Source organism: Cupressus sempervirens, chromosome 2 (assembly GCF_028749045.1).
Source record: "Cupressus sempervirens isolate cs-2001-9-10 chromosome 2, ASM2874904v1, whole genome shotgun sequence".
NCBI lineage: Eukaryota > Viridiplantae > Streptophyta > Pinopsida > Cupressales > Cupressaceae > Cupressus > Cupressus sempervirens.
This window is the reverse complement of record NC_143119.1, coordinates 671,183,042-671,207,758: the sequence shown is the minus strand read 5'-3', so window position 1 is coordinate 671,207,758 and position 24,717 is coordinate 671,183,042. Positions and strand designations below refer to the sequence as shown.

The window sequence follows — 24,717 nt, the reverse complement described above, 5'->3', positions numbered from 1 at the left end:
CACACTCTAAGCTTCATTTCAAGACTACAAGTGTTAAATAGTGAAAGTGACTATTTTTTCCCAAACTTAATTTTCTCCTTAGTGTGTATTTTTCATAACAATGAATTACAAAAATAATCTTCTCAAAATATATGTACATATAGAAATGTTATGTTTGAAATACTTTATTGTGTTAGGATTTGATAGATCTAGAACAATATACGAATAAAAGGTAAAATGCAGAAACAAAAGAAGAAATCCATAAGAGCATAGACAACACACAGATTTAACGTGGTTCACCCAAAATCTGGGTTACATCCACCTACACAGCCGTCCAACCTTTCTTATTATCCAATGATTACAGTACAAACCCTTACAACTCAATACGGGCGCAAGAACAACCTATCTCATTATACATCCATTCTTAACAATCCCTAATTCTAATCTATCTTATACAATATATTCCCACTTTAGAGTTACAATATGCCTATCTAAATAAGATGCGATAAAATAGGAGCAAAAAATTTTGAAGCATGTACAGTACTTCTATGATTAGTCACCACAAACTAACATATTGCACGTTACCCTTTAGCAGAAGGTAAAACTAACCAAATGACAATGTTTTCTTTGGCCGATCCATGGCCGCCTTTCATCCATGTCGAATATGTCCATACTTATCGCCAAAAATCTCCCCCACACGGAAACAGAACACATAGATTATTCCAAACGCATTTTTCCAGCCGGCGTCATATTAAAAGTATTCAAAACAATAACTTCCAACTTCTGAACATGCTCTCGTTTGTTAACATCTGCAGTATTTCGATAATAATACTAAAAACTAAAACCAATGAACACGCTCAAATGTCTGCAAATGTTCATAATAAACGAGCCAGTAAGAAACGCTGCATTTCCAAGATTGCTGGAGCAGCAACCAGATGTGTACGGCGGCGGCGTTGCACGCAAGCCTCGTAATTGGACACGTGTCGCATTTAAAAAGCACGAAACGGAATATTCGCTGCTCTCCGCCGCACGTCGTGCGGCGGCGATATATTCCACAACTCCCACACGTGTCTTAAATATCAAAGTCAAAACAACAAGCAGAACTCCTTCTCTATAAGACCCCCAAAAATCCTCCCCACAAAACCATCGAAGGCAATTTCTGCATCTCTCACCATTTGCAGCTCTTGCCATTGATCACAAAACCAAGTTACAATCAGAAAAAAGCCATTTTTTACAAGACTCAGAAAGAAAAGAGATTTTTTTCAAGTATCAGAGGAAAAAATCCAAGAATCAGGGAAAATAAAAATGAGGTCTTTAATGAAGGTGGGTGTGATGATGATCTTAGTGGTGTCGTTAATGGCGGCTCTGGTTTCGGCTGGAAACGGCCGTGAGAGTCGATTTCTGTTAACTGCCGGGAATACGAAAGCAGTTGATTGTTCTTACAATCCGTATGTCTGTCTGACGAAGAGCCTCTATCCTGCTGGTCCTAATTGCTGTTCCAACAAATGTGTGAACGTCATGACGGATGTGAACAACTGTGGCAAATGCAACAACAGATGCAAGTACCGTTCCGTTTGCTGCAACGGGAAATGTACGGACATGAGCAGCGATAGATTCAACTGTGGAAAGTGCGGCGCCGCCTGCAACAAGGCATCTTACTGCTCCTACGGAATGTGCTCTTATGCTTAACTTACTTTCTCTTCTCTCTTCTCTATTCTCTTCTATGACTGCTTAAATAATGAAATTTCATCTGCTAGTGTTATAATAATAAAGGCCAATTCTCTCTACAATATGTGAGATTTGAATATTGACCATTATTAACGCATAAATAAATAGAGTTTATGACCGCTTATGAATGGTTTCATGTTTATTTGTTTATGAAGGGGACAAATGTATGGTTGCGACTCTCTAATGACATTTCGTTGCATTTATTTATTTCTGTATAAAATTTCAGAGAAGGAGAGACAAGTTAACCAAAACTTTGCAACTGACTAGTTTCGCTCCTAACTCGAGAGGGTGACTGCATGAGTTCCATAGACTACTTTAATCTCGTAGACATCATTAAAATCTATCATATCATATCATATCAAGAGTATGAATACAATTAGTGTGCTTCATTGTAATACATTTTTTTTTTAATATTAAGAAAGAAATATTCAAGAAGAGTGCATTTCATTGTAGTATATTTTTTCTTATCTTATTCGCTGCATTTTATTAAAAAAGAAGAGATGGAAGTTGAAAAGTCGAGGAAGTGGGGAAGAGGATTTGTCGAAGCGATAGTTATGCCTCCAAACAAACAAACTCCAGCTAAGTTAGAAGCTTCTCCAAAACCTTCGCTAAAATGTAATGGCGGTTCTAATCTGCTTGTAATTCTAAACGAGAAAGTAAATTGTAGTAATATCCACTGTGTGCATCGACAAAAGAGCGTAGGCTTGCTTTCTGTCATTGAAAAGCAAAGAGTAAGTGGGTACCAAAATAAGTACAAAAATTATAGCGGTTTCCGCCCAGCCTGTAAAGCCAAACTTAGCGGGAAGGGTCGACTCATCTCTGCTACAGGAAATTTTCCTTTGAAAAAGATTGTCACCACCTTAATTTGTTTGCAAAGATAATTTCTCCTGAAATTCAAGCGTCTTTATGAGCTCTTGGTTCCATATATTTGTGACTGGCGTGCTTTTGTGCATAATTTCTTTTTTAAAGAAATCGTTTTAATCAACTCAGCAATTATATGGCATATAAATAATTTAATTGTTTTCAATCCATATATACACTACTTGTAGGAATTAAACTTAGTGACTTTTCTTTTATAAGAATAATTTCTTTACCATTAGAATGTCATAATAATGTTCTCATAATTGATAATCATTTTCATATTCTCTTTTTATTGTAAACATATTTATTTCTATTAATCTTATCCTATATTTCTAATACATAAACAAAACTTGTTACTATTTTAAATAGAATAAAATAAAATAATTATCTACTATTTTTTTTTGAAGAAGGTTCAATTTTTTTTCATCTAGTGTCTGTTGGTTCTTGATTTAACATATTTAAAAATAACCAAAAAATCAGACCAATACATCTAAGGCTAGCAAATTCCTATGATGGATGCACTTGACTGCTAATCTTGGGCCAACTATAAGGCATAACTCCTCCTTCACTTTAGGCTCTGCAAAACTTAGGCGGGTTAACCTTGAGGTTCTAATATATGGTACCAGTGCAAATAAACATAAAATCTAAATCTCTTAACAGCAGATGAAACCCTTATATCTTCTGATACTTATGCAATAACATAGGAATAAAATAGCTACAAATCATAACCTATGAACCCATAAGCTAAGTGAGGGTTAATTCTTTTTAGCCCACTACAAAACATGAAAAAATAAACTGATTTTGATTAACAAGATTTGTGCAAATGACCATCATCTCAACTTGCATATGATTTAGTGATCAGTGCCTTATCCGTTGCAACCTAGAGTCACTACCAATAGGATGACCTGACTTGATTGTCTTACAATTAAATTTATCAACTGAAATCCCCAAATTCCATTTTTACCAGCATTCCTTCCATACACCCAAAAACCCTATCAAACCATTGAAGCATTTACTTAACTCCTTGAATTAAAAGCAACAATAGATCTAACACACAACTCATCCAAGCTATCTTAAATTCAATGAATCTTATTCATTCAATCACAAAGTTAATGACATATGAAGAATTAGGAGACAAAATAAGAGAACATAGATAGTTCATTGTAAATCCCCTTTTGTATTTATCTTTACAAAGACTGAATACATTAATTGGTAACACTAAATAAAACTCAAGATATGTCACATGATCTATCGTCAATTTTTATTATCTTAGAGGAACAAGACATGAAATGAAACTAGAAACCTACACAAGAATGGATGTGTGGCCTTCATAGCTAAAGATTTGCTCAAAATATGGGAAGTAAAACCAACAACAACCTAGTCTAATAGTAAAAATTGTAACCCTCTAGTTTCACAGTAAAAACTACCAACAGAAGATATAGAAGGAATGAATTCCCAGATCTGCTTTGCAACTACCATGTGTCCACTTGGAAAACTTCCCCAAGAAGTTAAAAACATCTCTCTAATCTCTCCCAACAACTAACAAATAAAATCCTCACTCATTTTCCCTCCAAAGTTGAAAATATCTTCAGCACTTGATGGAAAATATAACTGATTTGGCAGGAAACAACAATTACCAAATTTTCAACCAGATATACATCAAATTGTTAATTAGAAGTCAAATACTTCAACTAGGTTCAAAATATCACACTTTGGAGCAATTAAACATGCCAAATGTCACCACTATTGATATTTGCAACTAAAGCATCTGCCAAAAACCATGGATTCATAAGAATGAAAAATCCCCCTGTAGTGTGCACCAATGACCACCTGTGCAGAAAATAACTCCAGAATTAGAAAGTTCATCTTTTGCTAATTCCAACAATATATTGGAGTCCATATTTTGGGCAAAAACTGCCCCCTTGATAGCCATTCAAAGTTTTAGGCTCCAACTATGGCTTTGCACATCAAAATGCAAAATATTTTAATTTTTTTAAAAAAACTCTATAGTATAAACTATACGTTTTAAAAATTTAACCTTGATTTTAAAATATGAATACCCTTTCATTTTTTTAATAAAATATTAAAATAATTAATATTTTATTGACCTTTTATTCCTCTCTTAAGTCCACTAGGGTGCTAGATGTGTGCCATGTGGCACTACTTTTGGTTTGACCTCGACACCATCATGTCACCTGTCCACTCCCGATTCACCATCACCATCCAAGCGGCCCACTATGTTTTTATTTTTTTGGTGGTCGCCATGTCACTACCGGTGGAAATCTCACAATTTTGGTGGCAACATAGTGACCATTGGAAACTTCAAAGAAATCTGAAAAGTCAAAAATCATTTGACTTCATTTCCATTGGCCATGGCGGGCCCCTCCAAGCAACTTGTGCTTCAAAAGTGCATGTCTTTTAAGACATTAAGTCTATTACACCCTTGGTCTTTTAAACATCCGTGATTCGCATCCCACAGACAATGTGGGACAATGTGATTTCCCCTTCCCGTTATGAACAAAACAACTTCATTTGTCAGTAGGGAGGAATGGTTGCAAGGGAAAAATAAAAGGAATAGACGAGTGGGGGCTACTCCTCTCTTGTTTGGAACTCTTTTGCCCACCCCTTGCATGGAGTGCAGCTCCCTGTAGGCCATGGGTTTCCTTGCCGCCTCTGCCTTGCCTCCTCTGATGCTACGAATTCCATCCCTCAGCACCATGGTTTCATCTTAATGCAAGCCCACAGACTTCCATGTAACATATCTTCTTCAATGTGGGGGAAAAGCTGCTATTCGTAATGCCGAGGATGCTCTTGGGTGCTCAAGCTCCCATGAATGTGGGCCTACCCTGTTGCTTTGCAAGTTACCTTCAATGTATGTGGAGCTGTAGGCCTCCTGTTGTGGATTGTAGCTCCCTCTATAGTCTTCCCTTGCCATGACTTGGGAAATTTCATATAATTCATCAATAGGACACTCATAGGATTAACAGTGCTCATCAATTTCTTTATGAGAGTCCACACCATAATGACTGCAATCAGAGAGAAAGATGCATATTTCACCTCCACCAATTCTTTGATCTTGTATCTATCCGAACGAAACCACATGATCTAGGTGAATGAGATGGCTAATATAATGACAAGGAGGCATGGAAAAAGATTTCAAACCAAATAACTTGTTTTTGGTTTCTCCAAGTATTTCTTAATTATGTGCTCAGCCATTGAGCATCTATCATTATTCCTTCCATTTCTTTTGTGATTTCCACTGCAATGCCTACCATGGCTTCTAATTTTTTGCTTTATTTCCATGCATTATATTGGACAATTAATATAGCAGGCACACTTTCCTCTATCGTAGAATCAAATTTTGACTGTGATTCTTCATTTTCTGATCTGATTGTGAACTTCAACTTTTATGGTAATCCTTTTCCATGGAAATGCCATTATATAAAAATACAACATTATGGAATGCCTGTTCACTAGATACATCTATTTCATTGTGGCAATGGCCTACAACTTCTTAAGGTTGCTCATGAGGAAAATCCAACGCATCCAATAAATTTCCAAACAAATCACATGTTCCAAAAATAAGAAGCTTTTTTTAGATGTTGTAATTATGAGTGACTCCTTAGGTTCCACATCATTAAGATGATGAGAAATCAAACTTACGTCAATATTGAATTTATGCATTATAGTCAGAGATAACAACCTTGACTTTATCACTTGCATCATCATTTTTATCATCTCCAACTACTAACAAAAGACTTCTCTTTGATTTGGTTTGTGCAAAACTCAAGCCTACACACCTCCTTATGTATTACAAAGTGATGAATTCTTTGATATCTTCCTAATGGTCAAATATCATCTTGGTCTCTAAATATTTTCAACTTCACATCTTATTAATCTGGTACAATTAATCGAGCCCTAAAGTAGGTTTGGCTTTTTTTTTTCATTTTTGAACACTTGAACTGTCAAATTGATCCATTAGTCATCTAACATTGATTTGATCAAAATTCAATCACTGTTGCATCACTTAAAACTGATTTTTAACATTTCCTGCAAACTATCAACTTCGTGCCAAGAGGTCCTTTAACTAGCCTTAAAAATTGACAAAAACACCTTATTGGGCTCTGAGATTTGACATGTTGATTCTCTATTGCACATTCTTGCATCATGCTAAATCTCGTCTAATGAAAAATTATCAGTCAAAATACATTGACCATTGAAGTTTCCCTCTCAAAACTGACTGTATTAAAACATGTCAGAAAACAATAAAACATGCACAAATTTGGCTTTGAAAATAGGGCAAACTTACACTTCGGGAAATGAAAATTGGGGAATTGCTTTAATGTCATGAGAGAAACATAAATCTGGGATTAGGGATCATGAAAAATAATGAGGAAAATTTGGCAAGTGGTCAAAGTGGGCTACTCAGATTTGCAGAGTTGGGAACAATGACAGAAAAATATTTTTTGTGAATGGAATGAACCTGGGAAAGTGTGCAAACAAATTCATCAAGATTTGAAAATAGGCACACTTAAAGTATTTTCAAAGTAGAAAATAGTGGTATAATCCATTTAATCTCACTTATCACAGATTTTGAGTTATGACATCACGAACAAGGGTGCCGAGCAATCTACATTTTATGACACCAGTAAAACTTTACAAATTGCTTCCGTAATCAGATTCAAAAACTAATCAAACGGATTTGTCATAAGCTCAAAATTGAAACATAGCAAGTCTCTGACCTTTAGAATGCAATACAAAAGTAATTTTATCATTTTAGTCAACTGGGTCAAAGTTATAACAAGTCAAGCAGGGCCTCCTAGATTTTAGAATAATTTGTATCAGCATGACAACAATAAATAATCAACTTTGAGGGATTCAAAACATAGTCAAAACATATCAAAATGACTCAAAATATGAAACATAGGTTATTTGATATGAAAATTAAATACTCCCAAAGTGGCGAGTCATGAAACATAACTGGGTGCGAGATATTCAATTGCAAATTAGGCTTTCTATAGCTGTTTGACACTTAGGCAAAAATGCAGATTTAGACATTGCTCAAATTGGGACTTCATAGAATGGCTTAGAATGGCAATTTATCTTTATAGAATGCATAGATGCACTGAATGCAAGGTGTTAGAAACATTAACACCTCTTAGGCCTCAAAAGGATAGTTGGGTACACATGCATTAGAAAGCTCTTAAGGACTTGATTTTTTGAATGGTACTCAAAGTCAGTTCTTTTGACTCCCAACAACTTCTTTGGTTAAGAATCAGCCTCATCTCTTTTAGATGTCGGGGGGCTTGCACTACTAGTGGCCTCTTTGTGAGCCTTTCACCTTCACTAGTAGACCAAGGGCCCTTTGACATTACCTATTATTTTTATTAAAGGAGAGGATAAATAAACAATTTGGTATTATAGTACTTGAATAGAATTAGAATGAAATTGAGTCTCTTATTTTCAAGATTTATTGGTTGAACACCTTATATTTACTTATAATTATTATATAGTCATCTTCCACATTAAGTATTTTAAGAAGACATCAAAAAATCAAAATAACTATTTAGACAAAATGCTAAAATTATTACAGAGTTTCACTAATTTCAAGAATATCAATTATTTTCATTTTCATATAATTGAGGATGATTTAATATTTAGATTTCTTTATAAAGAAAACTAACTTTCTTTAAAGATTAATAATAATTTATGACCGACTCTACATTGGGCTGCAACTACAAACATTGTGCTAGTTTGCTAATCGACTATAATGACCCTTCACAGTGCTAATTTGTTTTGTAGGTTCAAGGCACTCTCCCTGCTTTCTTTATCAAAAATAATAATTTATGATAAATTAATAAAACACATATGTAAATATAACTAATCTATGTTGATAAGTTATAAATACATAGTATAATTATAATTAATAAATTGTGTAAGAAACTAAATGAATAGAAATATGTTTACTTAGTTGTCAAACTAGAGAATGCACTAAATTAGATATGGATAGGAAGTTAATATTCCTTAGGAATCAACACAACAATTAATAAGTCTTTAATAATTTCTTTATAATTAGAATATGCTTTAGCATTGTATGTTGATGGATCTAGTTAGTAGAGATTAACCCATGATCTTGAGATTATCTTGTCTTTAAATATTTTCAAAGACATGATCTATAGACTTATGTTCTTTATAGTTTTGATTAATTCCCTTTGAATTTGGAGACCAATAGATTGATAATAGTTAAGTTTACCTTTATTGTGACTATTCATATTCATAAGGAGACATTTTCTCCTAAGTAATTCCATAGATCATATGTATAAATGAGTGCATAAATATGATATACATAATAATTAAATTTTCACAAAATAAAAATGAAAATGAATGCATTGATTATTCACAAAATAAGCAAACACAAACATTTTACAAGAAAATGTGTTTAGTTGGTTGTAAGTGTCCAAAGAGTATATGTCTTTGTCCCTCAACCATATCAACACACATCTCTAAATGCTTAAACTAATTTGATTATTTATTGTAGTTGTTCATGGACCATCAATTATGATTATCTCCCTTTCATATTTAAAGACTAGATCATGATTGAGGATGTACTCACAAAAATAACACATAAAATTAAATGTAATAAAAATATGTAAATATACAATCCAGTTAGCATGCTAGGACATGTATGGTAATTATTAATTGAAGAATGTATTATATCTAGTATACATGACATTTCTAATACATAAATAGAAACCTCCTATGCATGAATAAAAATAAAAATATTATTCATGTATGTCTAAAATGTGGGCACACTTCTATGAGTCATTATATCCAAGATTGCTCAAAAATGAGGTCTCAAATGGCGGCTCATAGCTCTCTATTCATAGAGTGTAAGGATTTGTAATGGAGGCCCCTAGTTTGTGCCCATGCAAGTACACCATGAAACAAGAGATTCAAGGTTCCAAAATGCATGCAAATGGAGATGAAAACTAATCTATATGATAACAATGCAAAACAATGCAAGGAAGAAAATGTAATAATAATGCAATACTAATCTATGAAAACAAATATGGATTTAAGCTAATGTGCAAATGAAAGGATGAAACCTCATGATGGAAGCCATGGATGCATGAGAGAAGAAGACAAGAAGATATAAGTTCTCCACAAAAAGCTTTAGTATTCAAATTCCTTCTAAAATCACTCTCCAAACCTGCAACATAACAATAGCATAATAATGGATGTCAAAAATGAGGAGAGGGCTCTCCTTTATAAAGAAAAATGTGGATGTGGGCAACTTTTCACAACCAATATGGGATAATAGATTTTGATCCATGTGAGACAAAATTCCACCAATGAGAAAAGAGGAGAACAATTAAATGAGGGAAGGAAAAATGAGTTTATTTAATTTTCATTTGTTTCATTTCCTTTTTCACATAGGATTTATTTAATTAAAAGGGAGCAAGTTCTTTTAATTAAATAGGAAATATTTAATTAAATTAAAAGAGGGCTTTTTCTCTTAATTAATTAAATGTGGATGAATTTAATTATAGAGAGGTTTTCTTTTAATTAAATGAGAACTTATTTTATTTAATTAAAAGGGAGATTTTCTTTTAATTAAATAACTCTTAGGATAAAATGATCAATCTTAGAAAAATAAATTATCGAATTTGATCAAGGAAATTGATTTAATAAAATATTGCAAACCATTGATTCAGGAAATTAATAAATTAATAAATTTAATAATGGGGGCCCATAGTTTAGGCAACCATTTTAGGGTGCATACATTTGCCCCTCTTTGACTAATGTTTGATCAATTTGGGAACACATGTGGTCAAAAAAAGAAATTGAAGTGTGAGATTGCTTTGGGATCACAAAACAACTCAAATGTATGGTCGATTTCAAAACACATCAGGACAAAGAATACAAATAAATTTTGACTTTAAAAAGTTGAGGATAAATTGATAAAACTGAATCAAGGATTGAAGTTGATAGGTACTGGCCCCTCGTGATTGAAATTAAAATGAGATAGAGGAGAAACAAAAAATTGATAAATTTGATCAAATCAAACAAAAGCTAAAGTTCTTGATGTAAGATGAAAGATATAAGAATTAAAGAAGCAAGGTAGATTATCAAGCATGACATATTATGCCCCAAAGTTGAATTAAAAGAAAAGAAGTGGGGTAAAAGAAAATGGAAGATAGATGTTTGGAAGAGATGAAAAGAAATAGAAAGAAGAATATAGAATTTTCTGTAAGAAATAGAATGCTCCAAAACCAATCAACTATTTAAGATAGAAATTTCAATTGAGATCATGAAAGAAGATAAAGAAATGAAGATCAAAATGTGACTATAGTTGATTAAAAGTCAACACGAAAGATGAAGGGAAAACCCTCTCAAACTCAATGCAAACTAAAATGAAGTCTAATAATGCAAGCTACATGAAAATGAAATGGTGTACTTGTAATAGAGTAACTATAACATAGGATTTTTTTTCCATCATTCATTAGAGAATGTAAAAGAACATATTTTCATCATTAGGCCATTATTAACAGACATCAAAAAATCACACAATCATCACTAGTCACAAGTGCAACTTTGAAGATATGAATGTGATTTATATCAGATTGGAATGTGGAAAGATTCTAACATAAGCATCAAATACATAAAGGTCAAGATGACTTCAATGTTAGATTACCCAATTTAATGTAGCAAAACAATGCTCACATCAAGGCATAAATGCCAAGATGATTGAAAGAACGGTTGTGCAAAATTAGTCAAGGATGATGTCTCAAATCTCCTAAGTGTTTCAAGGGGACAACAAGAGACACTCTACAGTTTCAAGACCACACCCACAAGCATAAAAAAAAAAAAAAACATGCCCCATGCCCCAAATCCTCTAGCTATGCATCCTAGAGAGACTTATCAGACAAGGACACTCAACAAAAATCAATAATAGGCAACACACAAAGAAAAGATGATGACATAAGTCAAGCATTGAGTGTTGTGTTTAAAATTTAAGTGTGTTAATTGATATTGAGTTCCAAGGATAAGGATCAAATGCTTGCAAGAAAGGAAGATCATTTGACAAAACTAGGTAAGACCAAACCAATAAGTGTTGAAAAACACTCGATGTCAGGGGTTGTATTAAAAAAAAAAATTGGGGTGGTGTCAAAAAATACTATTTGCGAGATGTCCTAAAGATTAACGCATCTAAGAGACCAAAGCTAACATAGTTAGGTCCCTTAGACACAGACCAATTCCAAAACAAGGCAACAAGGACAAGACATGATGGACAAAGGCCTAGTGTTGAGGATGGGTGCTAAGAAACATGGGTGTAAAGGCCTTAAGTAGTGCTCATTTCAAGGTTTTCACCACTTGAATTTTTTTTCAAGACTTTTTATAAAAAAATTTTGGAGATACATCATAGTTCTTATTACTAAGATGATCATTTTTTTAGGACATTTTCCAATTTTAAGAATTTTTACAATATATCATTTTTTTGTATTTTTTCCAGTATCAATAAATATGTACAAAGATATACAATGCCTCCAGATAGAACGGGCATCAAACTTTCAAGTGAGATCACATCATCCAGTCCCAATGTCTAGCAAGGTGGAGGACGAGAGTGATTAGCAAGTTGGTCGAAGAAATGAAAGACAAGAGAATGAAGGAGAATAAAGGAAAGAAATCCTCAATGGAAAAATTCTCAACAGTACCCAAACTAGGAAAAAATTGTCATGTAAAGCACATTTGGATAAGAAATGAAAGGTCAACATAGGATAATTCATGAAAGCATAAAATAAAAGTGGGAAAGATGCAATCCAAAGGAGTAGGCATGTCAAGAGGCTGCATAGCATCACATTTCACTCTTTTTTATTAGATCAAGACCAAAGGGGTAAAGGATAGAAAAAGACTAGAATGAATGAAGGAAAATAGATATGAAGGCTAAACATGAAAGGAATGAAAAAAAAATCATCATAAGATAGCCAAATGTTTGTGTATAGGTCAACATTTTCAAGATTAAAGAAAGAAGACATAATGGATGAAAGATGTAGAAGAACTATGCATGATGCTTGATTGTTAGGTTTTCATCATGGTACTTATCCAAGGCACCACAAGGGAGTGGTTTTCACCATATGATGAATTTATTTCTCTTTACTTTTGCTACCAAGGTGCTTGATTACCAGGTTTTCACCAAGGTACATTTTTCTTTTTCTTTTTTTATCTTTCTTTCTTTTTTTTTTTCAATTTTTTTGGAAGAAGTCAAGCTTTTTAGGTAATGATCCTTGAAAGTTTAAACCATGACATGCAAAGGAATTGAAATGGTATGGTCAAAGATGTTGATAGGGAAAGGAAGATGGAAGAAAAAAATGGAGGATACGACTTTATGCAAAATGAGTGAGATTGGAAGATGTAAATGAAGGCAAGATCAACGTCAACACACACCTTGAAGGGTGGTGAGAGGATAGAGAAAAAATGAATGGAGGAATATGTGGAGGAATATGGTGAGTGAATAGAAGAGGTTGCGGTTTAGGCACATGGAATGGAAGAATGCTTTTGGAAGAAGATGATGTGGAATTCTTTGGAAGCTCGAAAGTCAACTTCAAATGTTGTTCAACATTAGACTCTCTCAAGAGAGACTTTGGAATCCATATATCTATAGGTCTCTTTTCATTTCTTTTTGATGATTTAGAGATAATATCTTGAATGATAGATTTTGGAACCCATACTTGTCTTATAATTTTTTTCTTAGATATCTCTTTGGACTTTATGCCCCCATGTCGATTAGAGGAGACATGGTGGTATTCTTTTTTATATGGATTCTTGAATTGTTTCTTTTTCTTGTATTGAACATTCAGGTTACTTCCAAAAGACTTTGGACTTGTGGAAGAAGAAGGATGATATGACTAGTTTAGTTAAGTGGGTGGATGAAAGGTATTCAAGAATATGCATCTACTTTGATCTTGAGGAAAGATAGGAGAGGGAGGGACATAAGGACCCAAGATTAATCATGAATTAGGAGAGTTGGGAGGTTGAAGGGAAGGGAAATTTATAAATTAATAAATTGAATAATGGGGGCCCATAGTCTAGGCGACCATCTTAGGGTGCATACAATTTGAAGTTCATAATGTTAACTAGGTATTTTACTATAGATAAATATGGGATATTATTCAGAACAACTCAAAATGTGATACTACTATCAAATTCAACTAAATGTAGTTCTTTAAGTTAAAGTCATTGAACCATGTTTCACAAGTAGTGACCTACACAAGAACATCTCTCAAGAGAATGAATGGAATACTTAACACTCATTTGATATAGGTGATACTCACTGAGTAAAGCATTGGTACTTTCTATGAGGTCAACCATCCCAGTACCACTCCACTAGACTGGGCTTAACCATAAAGAAAACTCTTTATTTAAGTGCACTTAAGCTCAAGTAATAATATAATGGGCGACCTTCCAAGAAGTCCCAATGCTTCACCTCTTTGAGCATCACCTAGATCTAATATGTTCTATGTGTTCCATTCATTCTTATGAGAAATGGTTTTGTGTGAACCACTACTCACATGAAACATGGGTCAATGAGTTTGAATCAAGAACTACACAATTGTATCTTGATAGAAATATCACAATTTGAATTATTGTGGAAAATATATCCTAATTATCAATTAATGGGCTTAAATGAGCTTCTAAGGAATGATTAATAAGACATAACACTTGGTGAAGGTTTTGAAAATGGGGTTCCAAGCAGAGTAGGTTTAACAATGAAGGCAACTCCATAGTTAAGTGTAGTTGAGTTGGAGTAGTACTGGGATGGGTGACCTCCCTATAAGTCCTAGTGCTTCACCTCTATGTAAAATACCTAGATCTAATACATGCTAAGTGTTCCATTTATTCTCATGAGAAATGGGTGTGTGTTAACTGTCGGCTTCTAATTTGACACAATTTAAACCACCTTTTACAATGTTAGAAGAATTAGGAGTTAGCTAAAAAACAATGTGGGTATTTTGGAAAGAAAAATAAAAGGACCAACTAACAAGACCTTGAGGTCTTCTCCATTTTGAATTCTACAAGATTCAAGTGGGTTTACTTAGGAATTCTTTCTTATTCACTTAGTATGCAGACTTTCAACATGATCTCCAAAAATAACATATGGTTTAGCATTCTTTATTCTAATTCAATGGTAACATAGAGATGATAACTAGCTATTTTACCAAACCCTAAACTCCATGAATCAAGTATATGTTAGTATTTTAAACTTCAGCAACAAAATATTTGAAAATGTAATGGCATATACACAATTGCAAGTATCCTATTTTTCATCTCTCAAGAAATTCTTATGGTCATACTTAAGGAACTCTTAATAGTCAATAATGTGAGTTGTATTTAAGGAACTCTTAATAGTCGTATGTAATATCCTTACTATAGAGCTTATCTTCAAGATTGCTAGTGTTGGATCTCTTGACATGCATGACATGTACACCTATCTATGTACAGTCAAATCCATTAGCACCCTAATATATACAATTAATTACACAAAGAAATCACCTTACAACATGATACATACACCTATCTACAAAATCAAATCCTTTATCCAATACATGTCTCATTTCACCCTCCTTGAAGACCTAATCTATCAACAAGTCTGCAATAATTTTTATTGATATGTTTATACTCATAAAATAATAAGACTGAGTTTCAAGTGGTCTATAATAATATTTTTATATGTACTATACTAGTAAATAAACCTTTGAAAGTGATTTTATTATTGATATATCATGGAAATGTTGCTTGCTAATATGTGAAGGGTGCCTAACTTGTCAAGTGAATAATGACTACAACCCATTACATCTCTCGACCTATCTTACAATGGGGATCTTATCGACAAGATTCATCTCATTCTTATAATTTGTGTTCGAATCCCTCGAGTAACAAAAGATTCATTGGGCTTGATGACTCCATGCCTCACGTTGTGTGACGGCGATATTATCACACGTGTCTTAAATATCAAAGTCAAAACAACAACCAGAACTCCTTCTCTATAAGACCCCCAAAAATCCTCCCCACAAAACCATTGAAGGCAATTTCTGCATCTCTCACCATTTGCAGCTATTGCCATTGATCACAAAACCAAGTTACAATCAGAAAAAAGCCATTTTTTTCAAGGCTCAGAAAGAATGTTGGCGGTATTAATTTATGCCATTAATAGTAGACAGCCAGCCCACCGTCTAGCCCACAACTCAGTTGTCCATCCACCATCCACAATAAATTGCATAACAGACACTCTACCATCACAGCCACCCATGTTTTTAATATATGTAATATTATATTTAATATAGTGTAACATGTGTAAAATGTGTTGTGTGTAGAGAGTTCTCATACCCTCTATAAATAGAGGCCTTATGTAATGCATTTGGGCAAGGTAATAAGGCAATAAAATCAGTATTATTTCTATGTATTTGTCTTTCTTTTTGCCTTCAAATTGGTATCAGAGCATGAAGAGCTAGGCCTAGGAGGAATTATGTGTTGATATGTATAACTACTGTAGCAGTGAATGGAGCTTCTAATGTTTTCTTGATTGCAGATCATTATCAGCTTCTAAAGTTGGAGACTAGTGGCTACCAAGATTGAGAGAAGAAAAGATCCCAGTTTAATGTTTGAAGAAGGTATGAGTTGATTTCTTGGAGTGAAGTCTAATGATAAAAAAAATTGTTGAAAGGAGAAAATAAGTATTATATTGTTGTTTGTTTAAGCTATATGTCATTGGCTTAGACTTGTTTGGTGGATTTTCTTTGTAAAGAAAAGTTTAAAATTGTAAGGTGTAGTTGTAACTGTGCATTAATATGGCTTTAGGAAGTAGTATAGCTCAACCACAAATTCCAATATTTTCTGGTAAAAATTATGAATTTTGGGCTATAAAAATGAAGACACTATTTTTTTCTCAAGGCATATGGGATCTTATTGAAAAGGGTTTTATTGAACCACAAGATGAGTCTACATTAACACAAGATGAAAAGGATAAATTACAAGATAATAGGAAAAAGGATGCTATTCTAATTCAACAATCTTTAGATGAATCAATTTTTTCTAAGGTTTGTGCTGCTAAAAAGTCTAAAATTGCATGGGATATTTTAGAAACAACATATCAAGGGACATCAAAAGTTAAGATTGCTAAATTGCAAACTTTAAGGTGTGATTTTGAAAATTTGTGTATGAAGGATTCAGACTCAGTTGATCAATTTCTAAATCAAGTAATGAATGTGGTTAATCAAATTAGATCATATGGTGATGATTTGACAGATCAAAAATTTGTTGAAAAGATACTTCGTTGTTTGCCTAAAAAATTTGATGCCATTATTGTTGCCATTGAAGAATCTAAAGATTTGGCAATACTATCTATTGATGAATTGATGGGCTCACTTTTATCTCATAAATCAAGAATGAACAGAAATAACAATTCTTTTTTGGAGAATGCATTTAGATCGTAGGTATCTTTTGGCAGAGGAAGAGGAAGATCAAACTACAGAGGAAGAGGAAGAGGTAGAAGCATAGATGGACGTGGAAGTCCAAATCAAGAAGAGAGAACAAATCAATCCATTCAGAGTTCAAATAGAGGACATGGCAGAAGTTCATTCCAACACCCATCATCAAGGTTTGATAAATCTCAAATTCAGTGTCATTATTGTAAGAGATTTGGTCATATTGCAAGTGAATGTAGAAAGAAACAAGAGGATATTGAAAAGAATGGTGCTAATTACTTAGATGTATCTGATAACAATTCAGGAAGTTTATTTATAACTTGTAATGTTTCTCAAGAAAGCTCTAGTGATATATAGTTCCTAAATAATGGATGTAGTAACCATATGACTAGAAATAAAGATTTGTTTGCTAGCTTGGATGATTCTGTAAAATTTGAAGTAAAGCTAGAAAATGATAGTAAAGTCTCTATAATGGGAAAATGTGTTATAAATGTCTTGACAAAAAATGAAGGAAAAAGATATATTCTTGATGTGTATTTTGTGCTTGGATTAAAACACAATCTCATGAGTGTTGGTCAACTAGTACAAAAGGGTTACAAAATTTCTTTTGATAATGATGTTTGCACAATCTTGGATAGAAATCCTGGTGGCAGGTTAATTGCAAGGGTCAACATGACACAAAATCGAATGTTCCCCCTCCATATTCATTGCATTCAAGGAGGAAAAGAAGTTAGTTTCAAGACAGTATACTCAGATTAGTCGTGGCTATGGCATTTGAGGTATGGTCATCTTCATTTTGATGCCTTAAGCTTATTACAAAAGAAGAATACGGTGAAAGGATTGCCTCAAATATTGAAACCACCAAGTTCATGTGAAAGTTATATTTTGGCAAAACAACAAAGAGAAAGCTTCCCAGTAGGAGGTTCATATAGAGCAAGAGCACCATTGGAATTAGTTCACACTGATATATGTGGACCTATGAAAACTCCATCTTTAGGAGGAAGTATATATTTCCTAACATTTATTAATGATTTTAGCTGGAAGATTTGGATATACTTTCTCAAACAAAAAAGTGAAGCTTTTGAAAATTTCAAGGAGTTTAAAAATTTGGTTGAAAAACAAAGTGGTCACTACATCAAGGTATTGCGATCTGATAGAGGTGGTGAATTCATTTCTAATGATTTTTTAGAATTTTGCAGATTTCATGGAATTAAGAAGCAGTTTACCACAAAGTACACACCACAACAAAATGGTGTAGTAGAAAGGAAGAACAGAACCATAACGGAAATGGCAAGGAGTATGTTGAAGGCCAAAAATCTATCCAATGAGTTTTGGGTAGAAGTAGTAGCATGTGTTGTATACATTTTAAACAGGAGTCCTACAGAGAGTGTTAAGAACACAATTCCACAAGAAGCATGGAATGGTAAGAAACATACAGTATCCCATTTTAGAGTTTTTGGATGTGTTCCTTATTCATTAGTTCCATCTGAATTAAGAAAGAAATTGGATGATAAAAGTGAAAAATACATCTTTATTGGTTATAGTGAAGAATCAAAGGCTTATAGATTGTATAATCCCGTTTCAAAGGAATTGATCATTAATAGGGATGTTAAATTTGAAGAAGAAGATTCATGGCATGAAAATGATAACAAACAAGTCACAAGAGGAGCACCAATATTACAAGGTGATGATGAATTAAAGGAACAAGGGACTCAATCAACACCCAATACTCCACCAAGGAACTTTGTACAAGGTGCCTCACCTCCAAGTTCAAATGTAAGTGATAAATCTGATTCAACATTCTCAACACCAGGTTACAAAGGTAAAAAGACAAGAAGCTTAAAAGAAATATATGATCAAGAAGAAGAGAATGTAGATATTTACTCAAATTTTGCTTTATTTTCTTGTGATCCATTTTATTTTGATGAAGCAATTAAAGAAGATAAATGGATCAAGGCAATGGATGAAAAAATCGACTCTATTAAAAGAAATAACACATGGAAATTAATGGATTTACCTAAAGGAAAAGAATGTATAGGAGTCAAATGGGTTTACAAAACTAAATTTGATGAAAAAGGTGAAATTGTTAAGGACAAGGCAAGACTAGTTGCTAAAGGTTTTTCACAACAATATGGAGTTGATTATAATGAAACATTTGCTCCAGTTGCTAGACTTGACACAGTTCGAACTATTTTAGCAATAGCAGCACAAAATGATTGGAAAGTGTATCAAATGGATGTAAAATCAACTTTTTTGAATGGTTTTCTTGATGAAGAGGTATATGTTAAACGACCACCTAGTTATGAGGTTAGTGGGCATGAAAACAAGGTATACAAACTAAACAAGGCACTTTATGGTTTGAAACAAGCTCCTAGGGCTTGGTATAAGAGGATTGATTCATACATGATAAGTAATCAATTCAATAGAAGTAATAATGAGCCCATGTTATATGTTAAGACTAATAAGGAAGGTCATATTTTGATTATATGCTTGTATGTTGATGACTTGATATTCACTGGAAATCTATCAGTAGACATGTTCAAGTCAGAAATGATGAAAGAATTTGAAATGACAAATTTGGGGTTGATGAGATATTTCTTAGGTATTGAAGTTATTCAATGTGACAAAGGTATCTTAATTTGTCAATCCAAGTATATAAAGGATGTTTTAAAGAGATTTAAAATGATGAATTGCAATCCAGTGTCAACTTTAGTTGCAACAGAACAAAACTGAGCAAGGAAGAAAAGGGCTCAAATGTTGATCCAATTATGTTTAAAAGACTTGTTGGAAGTTTAATGTATATGACAGCTACAAGGCCAAACATCATGTATGGTGTCAGTTTGATCTCAAGGTTCATGGAATCACCTCAAAATTCTCATTGGCAAGTCGGAAAAAGGATATTGAGATATATTGCAGGAACAATGGGATATGGAATCCTATATTCCAAAGCTAACAATTTTGGTTTGATTGGTTATACTGGCAGTGATTTTGCAGGTAGCATTGATGACAGGAAGAGCACTTCTGGATATATCTTTCACCTTGGATCAGGATCCGTGTCATGGGCATCAAAGAAGCAGTCTATAGTGACAATCTCATCAGCTGAAGCAGAATATGTAGCTGCCACTTCCACAGCATGTCAAGCAGTATGGATGCGTCGAATTTTGCTGGATCTTCACCATCATTAGAAGGAACCAACACCAATTCTTTGTGATAACAAATCAGCAATAGCATTATCTAAAATCATGTATTTTATAAGAGGAGCAAACATATTGATACAAGGTATCACTTCATCAGAGAATTGGTCAACAATAGAGAAATCTATCTTGAGTTCTGCAAATCTAAAAATCAATTGGCAGATATATTCACTAAGCCATTGCCAAAGAATAACTTTGAATATCTGCGAGAGAAATTGGGTATTATTGATGCAAAATTTGTTAATGACAAAAATTAAGAGAGAGTGTTGGCGGTATTAATTTCTACCATTAATAGCAGACAGCCAGCCCACCATCCAGCCCACAACTCAGCCGTCCATCCACCGTCCATAATAAATTGCATAGAAAACACTTTGCCGTCCTAGCCAGCCATGTTTTTAATATATGTAATATTATATTTAATATAGTGTAACATGTGTAAAATGTGTTGTGTGTAGACAGTTCTCATACCCTCTATAAATAGAGGCCTTATGTAATGCATTTGGGCAAGGCAGTAAGATAATAAAATCAGTATTATTTCTGTGTATTTGTCTTTCTCTTTGCCTTCAAAGGAAAGAGATTTTTTTCAAGTATCAGAGGGAAAAATCCAAGAATCAGGGAAAATAAAAATGAGGTCTTTAATGAAGGTGGGTGTGATGATGATCTTAGTGCTGTCGTTAATGGCGGCTCTGGTTTCGGCTGGAAACGGCCGTGAGAATCGATTTCTGTTAACTGCCGGGAACACGAAAGCAGTTGACTGTTCTTACAATCCGTATGTCTGTCTGACGAAGAGCCTCTATCCTGCTGGTCCTAATTGCTGTTCCAACAAATGTGTGAACGTGATGACGGATGTGAACAACTGTGGCAAATGCAACAACAAATGCAAGTACCGTTCCGTTTGCTGCAACGGGAAATGTACGGACACGAGCGGCGATAGATTCAACTGTGGAAAGTGCGGCGCCGCCTGCAACAAGGCATCTTACTGCTCCTACGGAATGTGCTCTTATGCTTAACTTACTTTCTCTTCTCTCTTCTCTATTCTCTTCTATGACTGCTTAAATAATGAAATTTCATCTGCCTAGTGTTATAATAATAAAGGCCAATTCGCTCTACAATATGTGAGATTTGAATATCGACCATTATTAACACATAAATAAATAGAGTTTATGACCGCTTATGAATGGTTTCATGTTTATTTGTTTATGAAGGGGACAAATGTATGGTCGCGACTCTCGAATGACATTTCATTGCATTTATATCTTTATCTATATAATAGGGTGGGATTATAATCAGTGTGCTTCATTGTGGTACATTTTTATATCGGGAACGAAATATTCAATTAGAGTGCATTGCATTGTGGTGCATTTTTTGTTTATCTTGTTCTTGTTCGCTGCATTTTATAAAAGAAGAAGAGATGGCAGATGAAATGTGGAGAGGAGGATTTGGCGTAGGGAATATAGCTACGCCTCCAGCTAAGTTACAAGCATCTCCAAAACCTTCGCCAAACATTAATGGGGGTCCTTATAATTTGCTCGCAATTCTAAGCGAGAAACAAAACTCACGTAATAATATACACTGTGTGCATCGACAAAAGAGCGTTGGCTTGCTTTCTGTCATTGAAAAGGAAAGAGAGTACCAAACTAAATACAAAAATTATAGCGGTTTTCGCCCACATTGTAAAGCTAAATTTAGCGGGAAGGGTCGATTAATCTCTGCTACAGGAAAGTTTATTTTGAAGAAGATTGTCACCAGCTTAATTTATTTGCAGAGATAAGACCCTAAAATTCCCGGGGTGTTTGTGAACTCAAAGTTTCATATAAGTCTGACTGGCCTGCATTTTTCTATAAGAAAGTAATGTTATCGTTTTACTCATTATATGGCATATAAATAATTTATTTTATTTTCAATGTTTTAGATTACGTGAATAACACGCTGTTCCTATTTTAGGATCTGCAAAGTTTTTATCCTTAATATGATAGCATTTCATTGTCATATCTTTCTTTCCTCTTATTAGAAAATTTCCTCTTAACTATTATTTGTATTTTCTTAGCAAAAATTGTTCATAATTAGAGACGATGACAACTTTTCTAATAGTTTTGGAAAATTCACTTGTTTGTTTTGTCAATCATCTCACACTAAAATGTATGACCATCCTTGAACAAAATTAAAATGATAAAATTGAATTTAAGTTTGGACAACATTTACTATCTATAACATGATAATCATTGTATAGTTTTCATCTATACATTGCTTTTATCTAGCCAACGAGTTTAATGTGTGTCAATGGGATAACCATGAGACAAAATTTATATGTTTACCTATAGAAATTTAATTTTTATGATTGGTAATAAAAATTTGTAATGCTCTTGTTTGCATTGCTATTTTTTAAAGTTTGACCACAAGAGTTTAGCATTCATTTTTAATATTAGTGCCTACATTAATTTGACCTCATTGTACGACGTTTGCCAACATTAATCATCATTAATTTTTCAATTTTTCATTTTTTTTTTTTTGTATATGTCTAGAGTTATTAGATAACACATTGGCATTTAGTATTCAAATCAACTCTGTATATTGATACATGAAACAAAGGAAAAATCTACTGCACTCCAATGTTGATATAGACTTCTACAATTTTAAAAACTCCTTTCAATAATAATAATAATTCTTAGGTTTTATGGGGATACATGATGGAAAACCTAGCAAGGGGTTTTCACTATTGTGAGGACCACACAGACAACAAGCCTACTTGTTTGTGCATACTCTTCAAATAGACTCCTTTGTAGATTTGATAGAATGAGATGTTGCATTAATTTTTTTGATTAATTAAATGTAACATCGCCTTGAGGATCCCATGAGAAATAATCCTAACATGTTACAATGTTTACTAAACCATTTTAAAAAATCTTAAACAATATCGAAGTAATAATATGGAAGTAATATAGACATACACATCAATTACAAATGCAAATATAATACATATTTCAATCCTTAAGGGTTCCTTGACATTGAGTCACGTTTAGAGAGTTTAAATTAATTAGTTTAAATCTTGAGTTTAATATTTTTGATCATGAAGAAATAAAAAATACATCATTTCATAAGCAAAAGCATAAATACAACTAATATGATGGAATACATCTAATAAATAACATCCACTATACATGTTGTATGGTATGCGATAATATATACAAGTACATTGAAATACAAGGTACATGATAACATATATACATCAATTGAATATAAGTCTCTAAGATAATAATAAGAATGATAATGGTATAATTGCATCAATGAACATCCAACATCTACCAATCTAAGGGGAGCCCAAATGGTAAGAAGTCACTACCTCCCAACCCCATTGTCACCTAGTGAAGCTCTCACTTCCACCATGTAGGGAAGATAATGAATGACCTTCAAATAGATAATCAAACCATAAAATAATCCTAGGCAAGGAATCCTAAAGCTAAATCTACCTCAAGGGTAACAAACTATTAATAAAGAAAGATAACCAAAGTAAAAAAGATAATCAACCAAATATACACCACAAACCAAGGTCACCACAAATACCAAGTATAAATCAAGTATCAAAATAAAGAGATAAAACATTGGAAGAATAACCATATCCAAACCAAGTGTTAGATATCAAAAGTACAATAACCAATAGATCACCAATTGTCATTAATGAAAGTAAATCACTAACAATAAATACATGTGACAATAAAAACACCACTAGAGGTAAAAAAAACAAAATCTATGAAAAAGACTTAGGCTAAATAAGTTAGGGAGTGTCATCACATGGTCATACTACTGGAGTTACCCTAGATTTGTCTCTCTCTCACTACACCCCAGACCCTCAAGCATTGAGCTGCCCTAGATTGGCCACTCTATACCACAAACCCTCAAGGTGACACATGCAAAACTAGAATACCATCTCATGAAGAAGAGGAAAAACTAGTCATACTCTCACTAGATATCATTCTATTCCCATCCTTATCCTATACAAGGACTCAAGGCATGGGTGAGGCAACATCTCTAAATTATCTTTTTAATGCATCTCAAGGTATGTGCTACAAAAGAAATTAATTACTATGTTATCTCTTGTTACACAACTTAAAATAGGTTACCCTGGTGGTGACCAATTTGGGTCTTGGACCCCTATTGCAAGCCACTCCCAAAGACATGTAGCCCCCTTCCAATATAAGTTTTTTCAATTAAACAAAAAAAAAAATACAATAATTTTTTAAATAAATATTTAGATATTTTAGTGGTGTTAGTGAATATATTTTTCTTCTTGAAGATAACTCATTAACAAGACTTTATTTCCCTATAATTGAAGACGTAAAAAGTTCACAACACTTGGGTAGGTTCAATGATTCACCTCCCTCTAAATTCTATGAGTTACAACTCCCTCTTTTGATTTTCAATGAATCAACTAATTTCTAAATACATGTAATTTCTTTTAACCAGAAAGAATGAAG

At 33.4% G+C, this 24,717-nt stretch overlaps 2 protein-coding genes across 2 annotated transcripts; both read left to right on the top strand.

The window, feature by feature from the left end:
* The first annotated feature begins 1,154 nt into the window (after nucleotides 1-1,154).
* Nucleotides 1,155-1,839, top strand: LOC149575137 (uncharacterized). The gene has a single exon (XM_089812170.1). It carries the CDS (start codon nucleotides 1,285-1,287, stop codon nucleotides 1,666-1,668), a length of 384 nt encoding a protein of 127 aa, XP_089668296.1. The 5' UTR covers nucleotides 1,155-1,284; the 3' UTR covers nucleotides 1,669-1,839.
* Nucleotides 1,840-2,207: 368 nt separating this feature from the next.
* LOC149575136 (uncharacterized) lies at nucleotides 2,208-21,255 on the top strand. Its single transcript, XM_089816001.1, has 2 exons — nucleotides 2,208-2,438; nucleotides 20,815-21,255. Exons 1-2 carry the CDS (start codon nucleotides 2,208-2,210, stop codon nucleotides 21,253-21,255), a joined length of 672 nt encoding a protein of 223 aa, XP_089672127.1.
* The last annotated feature ends 3,462 nt before the right edge of the window (nucleotides 21,256-24,717 follow it).

Coding starts and splice junctions, on each gene's coding strand:
- LOC149575137 (XM_089812170.1), top strand. CDS start 1,285: ATGAGGTCTTTAATGAAGGTGGGTGTGATGATGATCTTAGTGGTGTCG.
- LOC149575136 (XM_089816001.1), top strand. CDS start 2,208: ATGGAAGTTGAAAAGTCGAGGAAGTGGGGAAGAGGATTTGTCGAAGCG. Junction 2,439..20,814: donor CTGTCATTGAAAAGCAAAGA/GTAAGTGGGTAC, acceptor TTGCCTTCAAAG/GAAAGAGATTTTTTTCAAGT.